General features: G+C 37.2%; 1 protein-coding gene and 1 pseudogene across 1 annotated transcript; one reads left to right on the top strand and one right to left on the bottom strand.

Annotated features, from left to right (window-relative positions):
- Nucleotides 1–18,813, top strand: part of LOC145218176 (uncharacterized) — a 280,341-nt pseudogene that overhangs the window by 106,559 nt on the left and 154,969 nt on the right.
- Nucleotides 1,866–10,538, bottom strand: LOC145217995 (uncharacterized). The gene is made up of 3 exons (XM_080085396.1): nucleotides 9,565–10,538; nucleotides 9,048–9,169; nucleotides 1,866–3,249 (listed from the first exon to the last, which is right to left on the bottom strand). The coding sequence occupies exons 1-3, from the start codon at nucleotides 10,405–10,407 to the stop codon at nucleotides 2,097–2,099; spliced, it is 2,118 nt and encodes a 705-aa protein (XP_079941522.1). The 5' UTR covers nucleotides 10,408–10,538; the 3' UTR covers nucleotides 1,866–2,096.

Below are 18,813 nucleotides of genomic sequence, written 5' to 3'. Positions count from 1 at the left end.
CGATACGGCCTTTCATCAGTGTGTGTCAACATGTGTTTCTTTAAACTTTGTCTTTGAATGAAATTTTTTTTACAAACACCACATCGATGGAGTTTCTCATTTGCCATGTCACTTCCACCATTAGGTCATAGAGCACCTTAAAAATAAGTCGTGGATATTAGCCACAATTTTGGGAATCTTTTATGAAGTAAAACATCTTATTACTTTATACAACGTGTGTAATTGCATTCAACAGCAATTTTCTCACAAACCAACATTTTTTCAAATTCATATATGGGACACAGAAATTTATCTTAGAATGAATTTATGATCTTAAACTATGTTTGTGACATCACATACTTTGAAACCTGTCCGTTCTATGTTACGCCTATGTATGCTGCAAAATCTGACACAACACTAGTAACAAATTACATCACACTTCAGTACACAACAGGCGACACCACTTTTTGCGGTATGCAAGACAGTTTCCACGTTTTTTTGATACATGACATACTGATACACGTACTGAATTAAGGAAGCATACAAATCTAGATACCGCAGGGTTTTTTCACTATATTTACATTTGTAAATGACATATCTGGCACATAACATCATACAGTTAAACAATTTATGGCCGGATCCACCGTCGTGGACACCAAAAAGTAAATTCAAGGGGGGTAACGTCAGTGGGACTCGGGTTCTAGCACTAATCCATCAACAAATAATTTTTGAACAAAATAGAAAATGTCGATTATCTAATCTTGTGGTTTCCAACTGTAAAGCAATTGTCAAGCTTGAGAGGAGGCATTTACTTCAATTTGTAGTTTACATCTGGTTTGTAAAAGACACTTTAGCCCTTGGCAAACAATCTGTAAAGTTGATGAAGATCCAATTTCAAATGATTTTTGCATGGGTTAGCTACCATTATGTGGTCTATTAGGGAGGATTGAAAGTGTTTTGTTTTTATTTTCAACAGGTACACTGAATTTGAATGGATTATGTTTTATACCAACTATTTGCCATAAATCATTTAGGTTGTATCTCTTACTACTTTTAATGATAAACAACATGAATTTACATTAAAAAATCTCAAATTGCAAATGAAATTCACTGCAAAGTGGCACAAAGGTAAAAAAACAACTTCAGTAATTTGCTTTTGTTAACTTACAACTAAAATCTTAATTTCAGAGCAATTTTGTTTAACATTGTTCTGCCTTATATGCCTATATAGGTTTGGAGATAAGCAATTGTTTGTATTTCACAAATTGACAAATGTAATGTCCCAGATAGTGAGCTGTGGTATTCATTGAACACTTGCACTGCTTTTGCAAGTTAAAATGATACTAGCTATTATATTTCTCATTTGCTGTTGCTGCATTGATGGTTTAATTGTAATTATTTGTATCAAAAGTTCTACCAATCATATCTCTTCTGATGTTTACAAAACTCTAACTTGTACTATCCATATGAGTTTATATCTTGGTAAGTCTTTTTAAATCAATGCTTCTTGTGCATGTTGCACTAATACAATCTTTGACATGAATGCATGTTAAGGCATCATGTCTTGTTAAAAATTATTTTGGCATCTCTATACATTGGCTGTTTGATCATGTCTTGTATCAAAAATACTTGCTTCATGTGATTGTGTGTTTGCTTATTAATACCGATGATGCTGTAAAGTAATACATACATTTATCTTTAAATTTTAAGGATGAATGTTTTCACGAGTTTAAATTATAGTCACAACCAACATTGTACTTTTAAAATGTGATTTAGAAATAGGTATATCTGCTTGAAAGTTTCTCCTTGCGAGTTAGTTTTAAAGTATACAGTATCGGGATACTAGTCTTATTGGATATATACTCAACATGTCGAGACTGTGCCACTGACAGGTAATGAATTTTAATTATCAAAACATTTTCAAACTTTGCACTCAAAGCCAAATGAAAAAAAAAGTTCTCTGTTTCAAATTTGTTTCAAAACTTCTGTTTGTAGTTAAAAAATCCCGAGAAGATAAAACCTTCTTCACAAAAATCTCATAGACTAAATTTGCTGTTTGTCAACATATGTTTGTTCAAATCCCCAATGGGACTAAATGTTAGTTCATAAGCTACACATCAATGACTTTTGTCTTCAGTGTGAGTTAACATGTGTCTTTTCAAATTTCCACCTTTGGCAAATGTTTTTTCACAAATATCACATCGATGGTGAGTCTCTTTGGTGTGAGTCAGTTTGTGTGTTTTTAAACTTCCACTTTGGGTAAATCTTTTTTTACAAACATCACATTGATGAGGTTTCTCTTTGGTGTGTGTTAACATGTGTGCTTTTAACTGATCACATCGAGCAAAGCTTTTTTCACAAACCTCGCACTTATTGGGGGTCTCATTAGTGTGAGTCAACATATGTCTTTTCATACTTCCACAACGACTGAATCGTTTCTCACAAACAGCACATCGGTAAGGTTTTACATTGGTGTGTGTCAGCATGTGACTTTTCAAACCATCATTCAGGGCAAACCTTTTTTCACAAATATGACATTGATGTTTTTTTTCGTTGGTGTGTGTCAACATGTGTCTTTTTAAGTTGCTACCAAGAGAAAATCTTTTTTCACAAACATAACAATGATGGGGTTTCTCTTTAGTGTGAATCACCATGTGTGCTTTTAAACTTTCTGAACGGGTAAACCTTTTTTCACAAACCTCACATCGATAAGGTTTCTTGTTAGCGTGTGTCAACTGGTGTTTTTTCAAATTTCCATTTTGGTGAAATCGTTTTTCACAAACATCACATTTATGAGGTTTCTCGTTGCTGTGTGTCGACATGTGCATTTTTAGTTGTCCAGCCTGACGATAACTTTTTTCACAAACATCGCACCGATGAGGTTTCTCGTTGGTGTGTATCAACATGTGTTCTTTTAAACCTTGTGCACGGGAAAACATTTTTTCACAAACATCACATTGATGAGGTTTCTCGTCGGTGTGTGTCAACATGTGTGTTTTCAAATTTCCAGCCTGACGATAGCTTTTTTCACAAACATTACATCGATGAGGTTTGTCGTTGGTGTGTGTCAGCATGTGTGTTTTCAAATTTCCGAGTTGAAGAAATCTTTTTTCACAAACATCACATCGATGAGGTTTCTTATGAATATGGGTTGACTTGCGTTTTTTTGAAACAAGGTTGTTTCTGTCAGTTTGTTGTTGGAAGTTTACAGATAAACCGGAAGTATTTTGACTTGGAGAAGATGATTGATTCGAGTCTAAATTCATATCCCTTTAAGTTGGTTGCACAGATATCACTTCTAATTTTGTTCAACCTATTCCTGTAAAGTATACAACTGGTATTAGTTTGATATCATGACTTAATAATGTCAAGCAACAAAACCTAGAAGGGTGGCTTAGCACATTTTGTTGTTAAATTTACACTATAACCTATTTTAAAATATTAATATATTTCCTATGCTTATTTTGTATTGGGTCCCGTATTAGCCATCGTATTTTATAACTTTAGTCGTTTTTGCAGGCAAAAACTTATGGGTCCCCACACATGCAAAGTTGAAAATAATGCAGTTCAAGAGATAACCATGAGAAAGTCGGGTGTTGAAAGGTAAAGCACAGTGATCGGCACTGGGCTTGAATAATATACTACGTAGAATACAAACTAAAAAATTAGATTCACCCCAGATATTGTTTGAAGTACGTCCTATTTAACATTTTAAAAAACTGACCCATTTTAGGGGGCTAGTAGGGTAACTAATTGGGTTCGACACACAAACTAAAAAAAACATATAAAAACTGCACCGGTTGGCCGAAACTTTTGCACCGGTTGGCCGAAACTTTTCGGCCGAATACGCTGTTTTTCCATGTTTCGGTTTCGGCCCGAACTTTTTGATTGCATGGAATTAATACCAAAAATTTCATTTTCGCCAATACGAAACATCATAAATTAACTAGTTGTTGTATCTAACAAAATACTGGCCACATCGTCTGCGAAATATTACAAGTTTAGTGAAGCTTTTGCATTGTGAAAGTGATTTTAGTTTGTCAGAATTGAGTTCACTTGCATCAACAACACAAGGTTAAGTTGAAAACACCCACAAAAATGCGGTTTTAGGCCTCGTGGCCGAATATTCGGTTTCGGCCTGAACCTTTTTTTATGCGGGTTCGGTGCATCACTAATAAAAACCACAATGACTCTATCAATAGTAGTGCAAAATTTCAGCCCAATCCGCCAAATGTTTAAAATTTCGACCACTAGAGGCATTTCGAGCAACAACCGTTAATGTTTCTGACGTCACAGGGCTTTTAACAAGCCCCTAACTGACATGGCGCAAAAACGTCCACCAAGCAACCCACCAATGAGCAACATACAACTGGCTGCCCTTGTAACACTATTGCGCCAAAGAAATCCTTCGTTGGTGGTGCCCAGAAACATACAAATACGTTTTACACTTTGGGGGCTTGTGGGGTAAATGTTAGGGCTACGGGGTTGAACACACCAATCGACATCTATAAATGGCATACTATACAAGAAATCCAAATTTCAGCTAATTCTGACACTGTTTAAAAAAAATTCAGCCAAATCCATCAAACATTTGATGGAAAAACGAGTCGGACAAACTTGGGTAAAAACACCCATTTTAGGGGGCTAGCGGGGTAAATACTGGGGTTACCAACAAAAACAAAGTGGGATGCACATCTACATAAGTTTATCTACCATATGTGTAAATTTCAACCAAATCCATCCAACATTTGATGGAAAAACGAGTCGGACAAACTTCGGAGAAAAATGTCCAATTTAGGGGGCTAGCGGGGTAAATACTGGGGTTATCAACAAAAACAAAGTAGGATGCACATCTACACAACTATATCTACTATCTGTGTAAATTTCAGCCAAATCCATCAAACATTTGATGGAAAAACGAGTCGGACAAACTTTGGGAAGAAAAAAAGGAAGAAAAACAGAAAACAAACAAACAATTTGAGTAAAATCAATATGTGTCCCCTTCAGGGTAGGGGACCCATAGTTATGTCCGTAACACAGTTTTTAATTGAATAGCCTCGCCTCCATTCCACACAAAACCCTCTTCTAACAGGTATGATAAGTGCAACCAATAGAATTGTCGCATACAACCACTTTCTTACTTTTGTCAAAGTTAACGTTTAAAGAAATCACGAAGCTGCGACTTTTAAACATAATTACACAGTAGATGCCTTTTAATTCTAAACATGAAACGAATACTTTTCAAACAGTTGGATCTGACTGCTAAAGCTGGAGAACTGTTGTGCGCATTATAACGCTTTTCTAAAGTGGGGTTAAGGCTTTGTGTACAGATAATGCATTGGACTATCCGCAAGTCTTCATTTAAACTAACCGTCATCAATTTACTTCGAATTGGGGCATTGAGCCTTGCAACAATTTCCTTTTCCAATGTGTCCGGCTACACCATAATTTATAACGGTTTAAAACTTGACAAACAGTCGATCGGCGGTGGTAAAATCGTTTTCCAGTGATAATTAATTTAGCACATAAGTAATGAATCAAAAATGTATTAACAGTTTTCTTGCGCTTCGGGAGTTCGAGAACTTTTTAACAACCTTTAGATTACAGCAGATGAGCAATAAAAAAAACGTGTACGTGCAACAGTTTAAAGTGGCTTTACCTGTACATTTATGCGGTAAAAGTGAAGAAAGGTCATTTTTTTCAATCAAAACTATGTGTTTGCAAGCAACATCTTTTTACGTGTAACACGCCGCTTGCTTTGTTTGCAAACTTTTACACGTAACAGGTTGCGCGCTAAAAGGGTTGATGGCCACTGTTAACACAGTAGACAAACGCATACACAATAGTTTTACCTCACTGGCCAGTTGTGATGCGTACATGAAGGAATTTAAGTTTCACATTAAGTTCACATAGAAAACCCAGTCGTACACAGTGGGACAAAGTGACGCGTGCACAATGACGATGTCACAGTGCCTGACGACGTATATCTCTGATACGTTGCATTTATGTTAACACATGTCTTTTTTAACCTACAACACGTGGCCAGATTATCTAGCTTTCATGTTAGAAGATGAAAGACCTCGTGCAGTAAAATTGATCGCTACAAAAGTAGATAATTCCCCACTGACGTTTATCTAAAAAGCAGCGCTGAATGTTTATACACTGCATTATTAACTTGGCAAATTATCCGCTCAATATCGTACTGCAGCAATGCACAGAAAAATGTTCCTCGATCCTAAGAAAGGCTGGCTGGCAAGTCAATTTGTCTGTAATGTGTTAAGTATTGCACCAATACGAAATTAACTTATATTGCTGAAATGTGCGGAGTGCGGACTATCAATTGGATGCTGTGCAAGTTAAATTTTCCGTATTATTTCTTGTCTGAGCGATTCACGAACCTTTCACGTTATACAGCTTATGAACCAATCATTTCTTTCTGCGTGTTTACAACTTGTTGGACTATCACACGCCGCAGATATTGTTTGTTTTGCTATTGGGTTCTAATCTGGGCAATCCACGAGCAACAATGGAATAAGATTCACCGACCATCAGCGCATAGCAGCAACATAAAAGACGAGATCGACAAAAGGCTTGCCACTTTTCAACGAATGATAAATCAAATGGGTAATCGCTATTGTCCAAACAATCGGGCGCTGACTATTTTCTATGTGTAAGCGCACTACTTTCAAAAGTCGTTTGTAAACGCTTAACGCATGGATGATAGAATACTGAAATGCTATTTCCCCTGCGAACTGGACAAACTGAAGAGAAAAAATAGGCGCAATTGATATAAGTTTAACCCATTTACTTGAATTTAGTTGAACTAAAAGTACTAGTAAACAAAAACGTTATACGTTTTCCTCAAACAATGTTCGTATCTGCTCGGCAGTGGAAAATACCACACACCAGAAAGTACGTAATTTGAAGTTAAATGATGCATAGCGTTTTGCAAATAAACGAAAAACATTACCGAAAAAAAACAGTCGTCTCAACTAATGTCTTAGTACTGTTCTATACATTTTAACCCAACACCACATTTTTTGTGCACAACAATTTCTTTTACTTTGCGAAATATATTAAAATACCTTACTGCACAGATTAACATTGTTTCTCACCTAAAAATAACAGTCAAAACGATTCGGCTCACGAGTTGCGCCAGAACTAGATCCTGCAATGCCTGGGGCGCTGACAGTGTGCATCAATGCGTGTAACTTGACCATTGGTGAAGTGACGACAGGATGTAGTTGTGTCACGGTTACACAGACACGAGCCATTAAGTGTTACGCCTGAGGCCTTTCAATATATCCCGTGTAAGCTTTGTATTAAACTGATATTATCGCAATCAATAAACTGATTAATAGCGTTGGAATAGGGTCAGTTTATACATAAATGCAATACAAACAAATTCATTGTAATAAACCAATGATTATTACGTAAATTCGTAAACACTGTTCTTCCAGAGTAACACTGTTATGCGCATCTCAGTTATGTGCACCTTTTCGTTTGCCTGGTGCATAGCAACAAGAACAAGAGTTTACCAAAGGATCGCCCTTTAAAACACATGACAAATCATCCGGTCACTCGGCTATTGTCCAAACAATCGGGCTTTAACTGGTAACGCCACTTTATGATAGGATAGGCCGTTGCAAACTTCAAATCGTTTGCAGTATTACATCCGTGTATGCTGCTAATATTTATAAGCAGCAAAAAAACCTCACCATACTACGTTGTGGAGCAAATCAACCATTTCAGGTCACAATTAGGCTTCCAATAGCACTGTTTACGCGTAAATTAGTTGTTGTTATGTCACAGAAGCTGGAATAAGAATAGACTCGCCTGATGCTCCGGCTTACACGAATGGATGATTGTTTTTGGGTTTGACTAAAAGCCTGACTGGCCTAACTTCGGCGGCAGTGTTTCACAGTGTGTTTTCGGACTGACTCTAACCCTGACTAAGCTTGACCTTAACCCCAATCCTAAGTCAATTCTCAATCACTCAAGTCAGGACTTTCCAATCGCCGAAAATCGGAAAAATATTTTGTGAAGCAATGCCGACTAAGTCAAGCCAGTCAGCCCATTCAGGCTTGTAGTCGACGGCATTGTTTTTGTTCTTAGCAATCCACGAACAGCAATAGAATAAAATGCATGTTTTAAAAAGTATTTAATTCAACTAAAGCTTTGGTAGTTTAAAAACGCACGAACCAATCAAATTTAAATGCTGTTTTCCAAACAAGCTTTTAGTAAGTGGACAACCACGACACAAGTAGCAACGGACAGGATGAATACATGAATACCACAGCACTTTTGACCGACGAGCTATCAGCCAAAACGATTGGCCGTGTCTGCTCGGCAGAGAAAAATAACAAATTATAACGAATAAACGACTGATATTTCCTAAACTCGGGCTCAAGTGCTCTAAAGACACTGAACTTAGAAGTGGGTTTGTATCAATCCATCAAATAAATTTTTCTCTTGCAAATTTATATTTTGGTTTTGAAGCCTTAACACGCGAAGACTGCAGTTAGCCAGATCTGTAACATTATTCTGTTTTATTTATGTGTATAGGTCTGGAAAATCAATTAACAAATACTTGTATTCCCCATTTGATAAATGTATTGTTCCAGTGTGGTATTTATTGATAAATAATCTTCACTGCCTTTTTAATTGAAAATGCCACATTGTTGCATGTTGAGTTATTATATTTCTCCTTTACTGTTGCTGCATTGCTGGCATACTTTTAATTACATTTATTAAAAGTTTTTGTAATGATGTATTGTTATACAGAAGTTGGATGGCCATTTTTCCCCCATTACAAAACCTAATGATTTTTCCCCATTCAAAAATCAATGTGATTCATATTCTTTTTGAAGGCCACAGACTGGTCAATAGACTTTGGATGTTGTTTTAAGCTCTTCGACATCTTTAATACCCACAACATAATGGCAGTTTGCTAGCGATTGGTGGGCTGAAAATGATTGTAGTTTTAAAGTAGGTCGTTATTTTTATCGTTAGTATAACATTAAAGTCACTGAGACAACCACAACATTGAAGTGAATAAGAAGCCAAACTTATAACTTGTAAAAATGGAAGGCACAGTTGTTGCAATGTATAAACTGTCTGCTGCTACACAAACAGGTTGGATGTATGACTCAAACTCTTGTGATAGTAGTTTGGATTTGTCAGTATATTTCTAAAATGCGAAAAATGGCATTTATTCTGTTATTCAAACAATTGTTGACGAAATATACATACATTGTTTTGTTTGTTTTTTTGCTGACAGTGACAGCACGAATGCATGTTAATGACTTATAGTAATTTTAACTTATAGTAACAACTTTGCACTGAAAGTCTAATTGTAAACAAACTTTATGTATTTGTTTCAACTTAAATTTACTTTGTTTAAGACTTTTGTTTGTTGTTTAAACAGTTTCCTAGCAAGTAAAACCCTGCTTTACAAAAATCTCATTGATCAAATTCCTTCTTGTGTGTATGTTTGTCAAATCCCCAACCCGACTGAATCTGATTTCTTAAACAACACATCAATGTTTGTTTTTTCTTTTGTGAATTTAAACAAGTGAATTATGCATTATCTTTAATGTGAGTCAACATGTGTTTTTTCAAATATTTCAAGTGGGTAAATCCTTTGTTACAACGATCACAATGATGGGTTTTCACTTTAGCGTGAGTCATCATGTGTTCTTTCAAAACTCCGTTTTGGCGAAATCTTTTTCCACAAACATTGCATTGGTGGGGTTTCTCATTGGTGTGTATCAACATGTGAACCTTCAAAGTTCCTCCTTGAGCAAATCTTTTTTCACACACATCGCATCGATAAGGTTTCCGATTGGTGTGTGTCAACATGTGCGTTTTTAAGCTACAAGTTCGGTTAAATCTTTTTTCACAAACATCACATCGATGAGGTTTCTCATTGGTGTGTATTAACAAGTGTCGTTTTAAAATTCCACTCATGCCAAATCTTTTTTCACAAACATCACATCGATAAGGTTTTTCTTTGGTGTGTGTTACCATGTGTCTTTTTAAAGTTCCACTTTCGCTGAAGCGTTTTTCGCAAATAGTGCAGCGATGAGGTTTTTCTTTGGTGTGTGTCAACATGTGGCTTTTCAAATATCCACGCTGACTAAATCTTATTTCACAAACAACACATTGATGTGGTTTCTCATGGGTGTGTGTCATCATGTGTGTTTTTAAAGTCCCAACATGGCGAAATCTTTTTTCACAAACATCACAACGATAAGGTTTTTGTTTGGTGTGTGTCAACATATGTGTTTTCAAATTTCCCCTTATGCTAAATCTTTTCTCACAAACATCACATCGATAAGGTTTTTCTTTGGTGTGTGTCAACATGTGTCTATTCAAAGTTCCACTTTGGCTGAATCGTTTTTCGCAAACAATGCAGCGATGAGGCATCTCTTTGGTGTGTATCAACTTCTGGCTTTTCAAATTTCTCTGATGAATAAATCTTTTTCACAAACATCACATCGATGGAGTTTCTCTTTGGTTTGTGTCACCATATATGTTTTTAAATGTCTACTTATTGCAAATATTTTTAAACAAAGTGAGTCGCCTGGCACAATGAAACAACAAGAATACTACATGAGTTAAATATGAAAGTTACAACCTTCAGTTTTGTAATACTTTGCAATTAACTCGTGCATTTAACTGTCTGGAATCCTAATACTCGAGTAATGTTTTAAGCCAGGGGTGTGCGACCCGCGGGCCACAATCCTGCCCGCCAAGCCGTTTAGTGTGACCCTCAACAACACTCTGATTGTGAGCAAGTAAATATGCACATTTTGACAAAAAAATCGCGCTAGTTTTCGGAATTTTCTAAGTTGCTATAGGTAACAAGAATAAGCTAAACTAGCGCAAGGAACTTAATTCACCCAGACCATTGGACTTATTCACACTGGGTGGTTGTTGCGTATCTATACCGAATGTGACGTAAAAAACCTCTTTGTCTAGTAAACAATTAGTTTGTTGTGAAAGGCAGTGTTGCGACGAAACTTACTTGTACCTAGCATTTTAAAGTTGATATTAAGCGCAAAATAAAACAAAACGCAGGAGTGTGAAAATAATATCGACATGATATTATAATGCAAGCCTCACCAGCAGGATGGTAAAAAAACATGTAAATATGGTACATGAAAAACTTGTGTGGCCCTCGCTTGATATCCGAAATTGGTTATATGGTCCACCGACGAAAACGGTTGCACACCCCTGTTTTAAGCTAATTGAAACAACTCGCTTCGCAATGTGGCAGTCAGCTGTGCAACAACATCCGTTTCCAGCCTGTCCGATTACAAGCGTCATATTCCTCTGGCACTGGGTAAATTGCCAAATGGTTTATCCGGTATTAAATCAATTTGACGTATATAGGTTGCCGAACAAAAGTAATTATTTTCGCGAAAAAAATTCAATAAATATTTTATCTTAGGTACACTATTCACGCTTTTAAAAAACGGCATTGTAGTTTGTGTGTCGCGTGGATAAATCGGAGGCGGATTTTCTCTTTGCCAAGGGAGGGAAAAATAAATAATCGGCGGATCTTCTTCAGGTCGAGCGTTTCTTGTTGAGGAATCGTTCACGCCCTTTTCGATAAAGGTATGTGTGGGAAGAGGCTACTGACATCAAACGTGGTTATCAAAAAAATTGTTTCGTAGGAAGGAGGCGAATGTAACATAGTCGGCAATCGTGTGCGGATGCTTGCGCAAAAAGCGAGCTGTTCGAAGAGCCAGGACGCGCTTGCGTAGTTAAAGCCGCCAGTTGAGGCCACTATAGGTCTGAGTGCGGTCCCGGCTTTCTGTACCTTTGGTTTTGACAAAAATACTGTTAAGTACATATCCTTACGTTACGCATACAGCGATAAAAATAACTAATGTACAAGCGCGCACACGGGCGAGCTACGCATAGTGTAAAAAAATGTCTCGCACATTTTTTTTCCATGACTCTTTAGTTGGCTTGTTCCGCAGAACTAGCTGCACGCATGCTTTCGCAGCTTTTAAAAACTCGTAAACTTGTTAACAAAACTAGACTACTAAGTCTAACAAATAGGACTATCACCTAAAAACTTAAAAGTGCACTTGTCAAAATACTTCAGTAAAATTTTGACACAAGGCTTCATATTCTTGAGATAGTTTTTGTAATCATCACCTTGGCTGAATTTTGCAAGTAGCCAAACAGACTCACTACACTGCGGTGGGGCCATTTGCCACAAAATGAAATCGTTTAGACAGGAGTATTTGTAATGCTGCAAAGTTTAAACGTAGCTACGCACTAAATCTATCCAAAACTTTGATCCCGTAACATTGCCTCAACTGATTTTCGACACATGTCGCACATGTAAAAGTTTATTTACTCTATGGTATATAACACGTCCAGTTTATGCAGAACGCTATCTTGGGCCTAAAAAAATATTTTGTGCGAAAGTTATTAAGTGGTCAGACAAGCATTTGGTCGAAGTGTTCTCAAAATTTTAATCAATATGTATCAACCAATCAAAATTGACTAAAACATACCTTGGTACATTAAACCGTTTATTAAAACATACAATAACATTAGGGCAATTGCCTATCTGCAAAACCTATTTCTTAAATAAAATTGTAAGCTATCCTTCATCAATTACCTTCGCAATGTGGCAGTCGGCCGTGCAACAATTTCCTTTTCCTGCGTTTCCGATTGCAATCGTAATTTGTTTTGGTCAAGAACTGGGCAAAACAACTGGTTGAGCATATTCTACTGGCAAAATGGTTCGTACAGTACTTATATGCAACAAACAAGTGATTATAATAATGGGACAAAATAACACCTCTGACATCGTATGTAGTATTTCAAAAGTTGATTATTCATTTAACCTATTAAGTTCATGTGGTAAAAGAATCACGAATAAATTTAATTTAGTACTTATTTGCCGCAACAAGTATGTGGGCCAGGTATCACTACACATTAAAACTTCCACGCCTAATCTTCGTGAAAAATTACCCCTGTGTAGTATTAATGTACGTTTAGCTTGCTTCATTTACATTTTGCAAACTTAATTTCGGTTATGCATACAACCCCAACAGACCATTCGCAAACTATTGAACCTGTGCGTTCTAAACATACTAAAATCCTCCGAAAAGAACCTGCCCACTAGCTTTACCTCGCTGCTGAAAATTCCTTAACTGAAATCAGTTGTGTAGCTGCGACCTCCCACTTTTGAACGTACCCGTATTACAGGAAGCAATTCGACTCACTCGACTGAAATCAAACCAAGCGATCAGCGACGAGTTGAATCCTGCATGTAGCGGTTTCAGTGAATTCACAGTTCTGTACAATGCCATTTTTCCCGAGACGTTTGCTAGCGCATGCTTTAAAATCCAATTTAAATATCAAATATGCGTTCAGTCACTGTGGTGCATGATATCCTTCCAGTGTGGCGAACCTTTTATTCTAAAAATAGTAGAACGAAACGGTTCTGAATTGAAAAACGAAAATTCACAAAGTGTCTGCTAACCGACACTGTTCCGCAGCGCAATCCAACAAATAGGATTCAACATGTTGTTACAGTTTTAGCAGAATGAGCACAAAAATATTATGCCATAAGTCGCACTAGTAAGCCATAAGTTAGAAGTAATATACCAGTAGGTCGTAATCATAAAACTACTGTGGCACTATTTTTGGCACGCCGAAATTTGAAAGCAAAGTTTTAATTGTGTTTTGTGTAGAGACTGAGTTTCAAACCTTTGTTTGGTTGTGCTTTCTTCGCTAATATTGTGTTACTGTTGTTTTCCCGACGCATGAAACATGCAATCAATTGAGGCTTAGGTGTGGACAGTGCACGTCACGGTTGAGTAAACATGAGCACTGTGAAAAAGTTGCGCTTTCGTACAAGGCTGACTGGCAGGTGAAATGTTGTAAGTATTGCACCAATACGAAATAAACTTATCTTGATTAAACGTGCGGACTATAGCAGTTAGATGCTTTTCTAAACGATCCACGAACGATATAAAATTCACCGAAAACTGGTGCAGAAAGCGAAAACGACAGAGGCTCACAATTAAAAAATCGAATGGGTACGAATAAAGCAACGAACATTTGGCTATTGGCCAAACAATTAAAACTGGACAACTGCAGTACAAAGGAGATTACAGAAGAAAGAACTGCACTACTTTTTGGGGTGGTTGTATCAGTAAAGACAGGCAGTGTAATGGATATGATGAGTGTGGTGATGGGAGTGATGAAATTAATTGCATTTGTCCAGCTCATAAGTTTCAATGTGCATGTGTTCGCACAAAACAATGCCATGTTGATATGGAGGGAAGTTGTATTAACCGATCTTTGTTATGTGATGGAAATCGCGACTGTTCTGATGGTAGTGATGAGACGCATTTCACATGTAACTGCTCTGGTGTTTACGCAAGATGTCCGTGTGATCCTGGTAACAAACAGTGTCCTTCAAATGGCAGATGCATACCTTTTGACTGGATTGGTGATGGATTTAAGGATTGCTATAATGGCACTGACGAACTTTGCTCAGTTTCCCACTTCACATGTCAATCTTGCAAAATGTTTGCCACAACTTGTAAGAGTGAACAACTTGCCAGGTATCTTGTATATTCCACAGTTCCTGCAGAGTGCCATAAAGTAATCCAACCATCGTGTGCTGATGACATCAATCATTGTATGATCAAGAATGTGGTTTGCGTCTCCTCAAAATGCCAACAAACGCAAACATTTTGTAAGGAAATTGTCATTTGTAAAAACGAGGAAGTCATAGCTGGAAGTGATTTTTGTGACTTGGTTGGTAGTTGCAGTGACAGCAGCGATGAAATTGTGATGGGCTTTGGATTCAAATGCTCTGGATCATCAAGACAAGGTATTTGTGTTTTGCCTCAACCTAACGTTTACGACTCAGTGGCTCAATGTTCTGATAAATCCGATGTTTGTTTTGTCAACGGTCAGTTTAAATGCTTTCAATGCTTGGATAAAAAATTGATTATATCACCCAAGCAAGTTTGTGACGGTATAGTGGATTGCTTTGATATGTCAGATGAGTGTTTGTGTTTGAATCAAAGTTTGTGTAATGATATAAGGGGCGGTTGTCCGTCAAATCAGATGCATTGTCAAAATAAATCTGTCTGTTCAGCTCAAAGAGGGAAGTTGTGCAATTCAAGCGTGCAATGCGTTGATCAAATAAACACAAAATACTGCTCGTCTGGCAAAAATTCGGAACCAACTTCTCGCACATTAAAATATATTAAAAGCCTCGGGCTTTTTCAACATTACTTAGAAATTGGTGTCGAAGACAATGTTTTGCTAAATTCAATATGTGATGGAACAATTACGGATCGCATCGGAATACTGGGTGAAATTAATTGTTCCAAAATGTTTTATTGTTTCTCAAAAGAAAAGATCAACATAAAAAGCATTCAGGTATGCGACGGAAAAGTGGATTGTTACGACAGCTCAGATGAATTTTTTAAAACCTGTAAACACACCCGTTTTTATTGCCAAACTAAAGACAAAATTTCTATTGACAGAAAAATGTTTTGTGACGGAATTATAGATTGCGACAATGAATCCGATGAAAGCAAATGCCGTTGCGAGGATAAACGATTTTATTGCACAAATAAACAGCCTTTGTCAGTTGAATGGAAACTGGTTCTGGATTGTTGGGACGGAAGTGATGAATGTGTAAACTTGGCTGGGGACGCATTTGCAGACGTCAATGAAATGATCGCCAATCCAATATACCGAGCAATTTTCTGGATAACAGCTGTGTTAGCTTTAGGAGGAAATTTATATGTATTTATTGCAACTGCTCACAGCTTATGAAATGTTCACAGAAACCAAAACCTTTATATAAGCACCAGCATTTTCATTTTAAATCTCTGCTGCTCTGATTTTCTCATGGGAATTTATGTACTTACGATTATAATGCAAGGAACTCGATTTTCTGGTTCATACTGTTTGTTTGATAAAAAATGGAGATCAAGCAGTTTCTGTTCAGGACTGGGAGCACTTGCAATTATTTCTTCGGAGGCATCGGCATTTACGATGACAGCCATGACCACTTTTCGACTTGTATCAGCTTTTAAACCATTCACAATTCGAAGTGTAGGTGTTCTTAGAGTTTTACTTGCCGAATTGTTTTGCTGGATTTCGGCTGTTATTTTGGCAACAGTTCCTTTACTAACGGTCACTTCAGAATATTTTACAACTGATGTTTGGTTTCCAAACAACATTATTGGAAATGATTTTGTTTCCAGTGAAAACATATCACTTCTTGCAGAAAGAATTATTGGTATAAAACCAGAAAGTTGGAACAATGTGAAACAAATTATAGAAATGACATTTCCTCGCAATCCAATCAAAGGGGAGTTTGGATATTATGGAGAAACAAGCGTCTGTATGCCACGTTTGTTTGCCACATCCAGTGAATTTGCCTCGGAATATTCAACTTTCCTTCACAATCAACTTCCTCATGTTTATCTACATGGTGGTTGCATATGTTCTCATCTAGAAACAGGGCAACCGCATGAAAGGATCCAAAAGCATTGATATCAGTTTTAAGATGCAGAAGAGAATCTCGAGGTTAATTTTGACTGACTTCTGTTGCTGGATTCCAATTTGTGTCATGGGATATTTGAGTATTGGAGGAATCAAGATACCACCAGATGCTTATGTGTTGAGTGCTTGTCTGTTGCTTCCAATCAACAGCGCTCTTAATCCCTTATTTTATTCAAAAGAATTAGAGGATCAACTTCCCAGGACAAAGAAATGGCTGGTGGGGAAATTGACATCTTTACTATCATCTACAAATCGGTCATTGTAATGATTCCACTTGTTGCTGATTTGAATGTGCCCCGATATGTACATATGCTTCTGTAAATGTTAAAACGTTGTAGTAAAGTGTTGTTTTCTGTACGGTTTTAAACTAATTTCTCCCCAAATGCTGAGTGATACATTATGAGGAACTGTTGACAAAAAAATAATAATTTGCCATTTGTTGTTAGGTATTTCGGAATTCGTTGGTGAAGGAATATATTTTATGCCAAAATGATAGTTGTGGGTCATTTCTTTATCCTGTATTGAAGAATGGACAATTTTACGTTTGTGCAATTTCAACACTATTATACACACTATAAAAGTTACCTTTGTTAAAGTTCTGTCTGGATAAAATCTGACACGGAGTTTGAAACCGAAACTTTTTCATTTGTAGGTCGTTGCTTTTCCAAGTTGTGCGCAAAAAAAATTGAAACAATTTCCTGCGTTATATTTCGTCTTCTCACCATTGATTTGAAACCTCTTTTCCACAACGAGGACTTTATATTTAGCGTTCCTCTGTTCATTTGCGCAATTCAAGAAATACTCCACAACTGCAGATCATGCTGTTGTCATGACGATGTACAGAAAGGTGTAAATCATTAAATGTTTTATTAGCCTTGCAATGAACATTTGCAAGTGATGACCCCAGAACAGTGGTTCATAACTGGTGGTCCAGTGGTCCATGATGTCTTTTTGGGTGGTCCACAGGACGTCCACTAAATTTAGTGATAAACTAGAGATTATTGCATTTTTCATGTTGAATGAGTGTCAAAACGCTATCTGGTAATAATTACAGCTCACTCGAAAATCAGTTTTAAAGAATTATGATTCAAACCAAAATGCTTATTGCGTATGCTTACTTTAATCTTGCTCAAAAATAAATGGTCCACGATACTATTTTTACTGGGCAGGTGGTCCATGGCCTGAAACGGGTTAAAACAACATTATCACCTGAGTGATTAAGTGACCTAACATTAAAGTCAACTAGTTAGGAATCTCTCTTCAATGGCCAATAAATTTACAAGATAAGCAGCAATAACCGACCATTAGGTATCAGATTTTGTATGTAATGACTGGCCTCTATTGCATGTCGAACCTTCCCTGTCCATGTGTAGAATGGGAAGTGCGCCACAAGAAACTTTGAACTGTCATTTTTTATTTCATAAACGAACGAAAAGATGTGTGAAGGTATTATCACATTATCCACAAACAGTTTCTGTATTAGCTGCAGACAGTGCACACTGTTTCGACCTATAAGGTCTCATCAGTGCAGCTGGTGACGAGAGATCAGCCGCATTGGCTAGTGTAGCCATTCAACTGTCTGCATTTATTGGCTCTATATGCTTTTACAAGTTTCTGTATTTTTTTTCATTTTTGCCAAACGCCAGATGCGTCTTACGTCAGGGTTACCAAACATCCGGAATTTCCCGGACAGGACCGGAAGTTTTGCGTCAATCTGTGTCCAGAAATAATTTGGGGTTTATGACGTCATCGGGTTTATGACGTCATACATTCGTGACATTACGTCACAACATAGTTGAGCTCATATAATGAGGTCATGCAAAATATCCCTGTTTGGCGTATCCCTGTATCCCTGTACGGCGTCATTTACCCTGTTTTCAACATAGAAAAAATTGACATCACTCAGATGTTGTCCTGCCCTGTGTTAAAACAGTGATAACTGAAGTGAAGCTTTCAGCTTATCATTTATTGGCTTGATGCTTTTGCATTGATACACTGAGCTGACTTCATTTTGGTTCCAAAGTGGTTGGTTGGCCAGTAAGAGCGAGTTTACTTTGCGGTTTGTGTCCAGTTGTGGCATCGAACAAAATATGTGAGGTATGGCTTTTTAGCCTGTTACTTCAAACTGGATTGTTGTTGGATAGCTACACTTGCCAATGTGGCCTATCTCTCATCACCAGCTGCACCAATGAAACCTTACAGGACGAAACAGTGTGCACTGTCTGCAGCTAATAGAAGGTTGGTTTTCAAACAATGCTTACCAGT

This window comes from Phallusia mammillata, chromosome 3, assembly GCF_965637545.1.
Source record: "Phallusia mammillata chromosome 3, kaPhaMamm4.hap1.1, whole genome shotgun sequence".
NCBI classification, from domain to species: domain Eukaryota; kingdom Metazoa; phylum Chordata; class Ascidiacea; order Phlebobranchia; family Ascidiidae; genus Phallusia; species Phallusia mammillata.
The sequence above is the reverse complement of the archived record's forward strand: the minus strand, read 5'-3'. Positions and strand labels throughout refer to the sequence as shown.

Coding starts and splice junctions, on each gene's coding strand:
- LOC145217995 (XM_080085396.1), bottom strand. CDS start 10,407: ATGCCTCATCGCTGCATTGTTTGCGAAAAACGATTCAGCCAAAGTGGA. Junction 9,170..9,564: donor TGACTCACATTAAAGATAAT/GCATAATTCACT, acceptor TTCGCATTTTAG/AAATATACTGACAAATCCAA. Junction 3,250..9,047: donor TCCATTTTTACAAGTTATAA/GTTTGGCTTCTT, acceptor ACCAACTTAAAG/GGATATGAATTTAGACTCGA.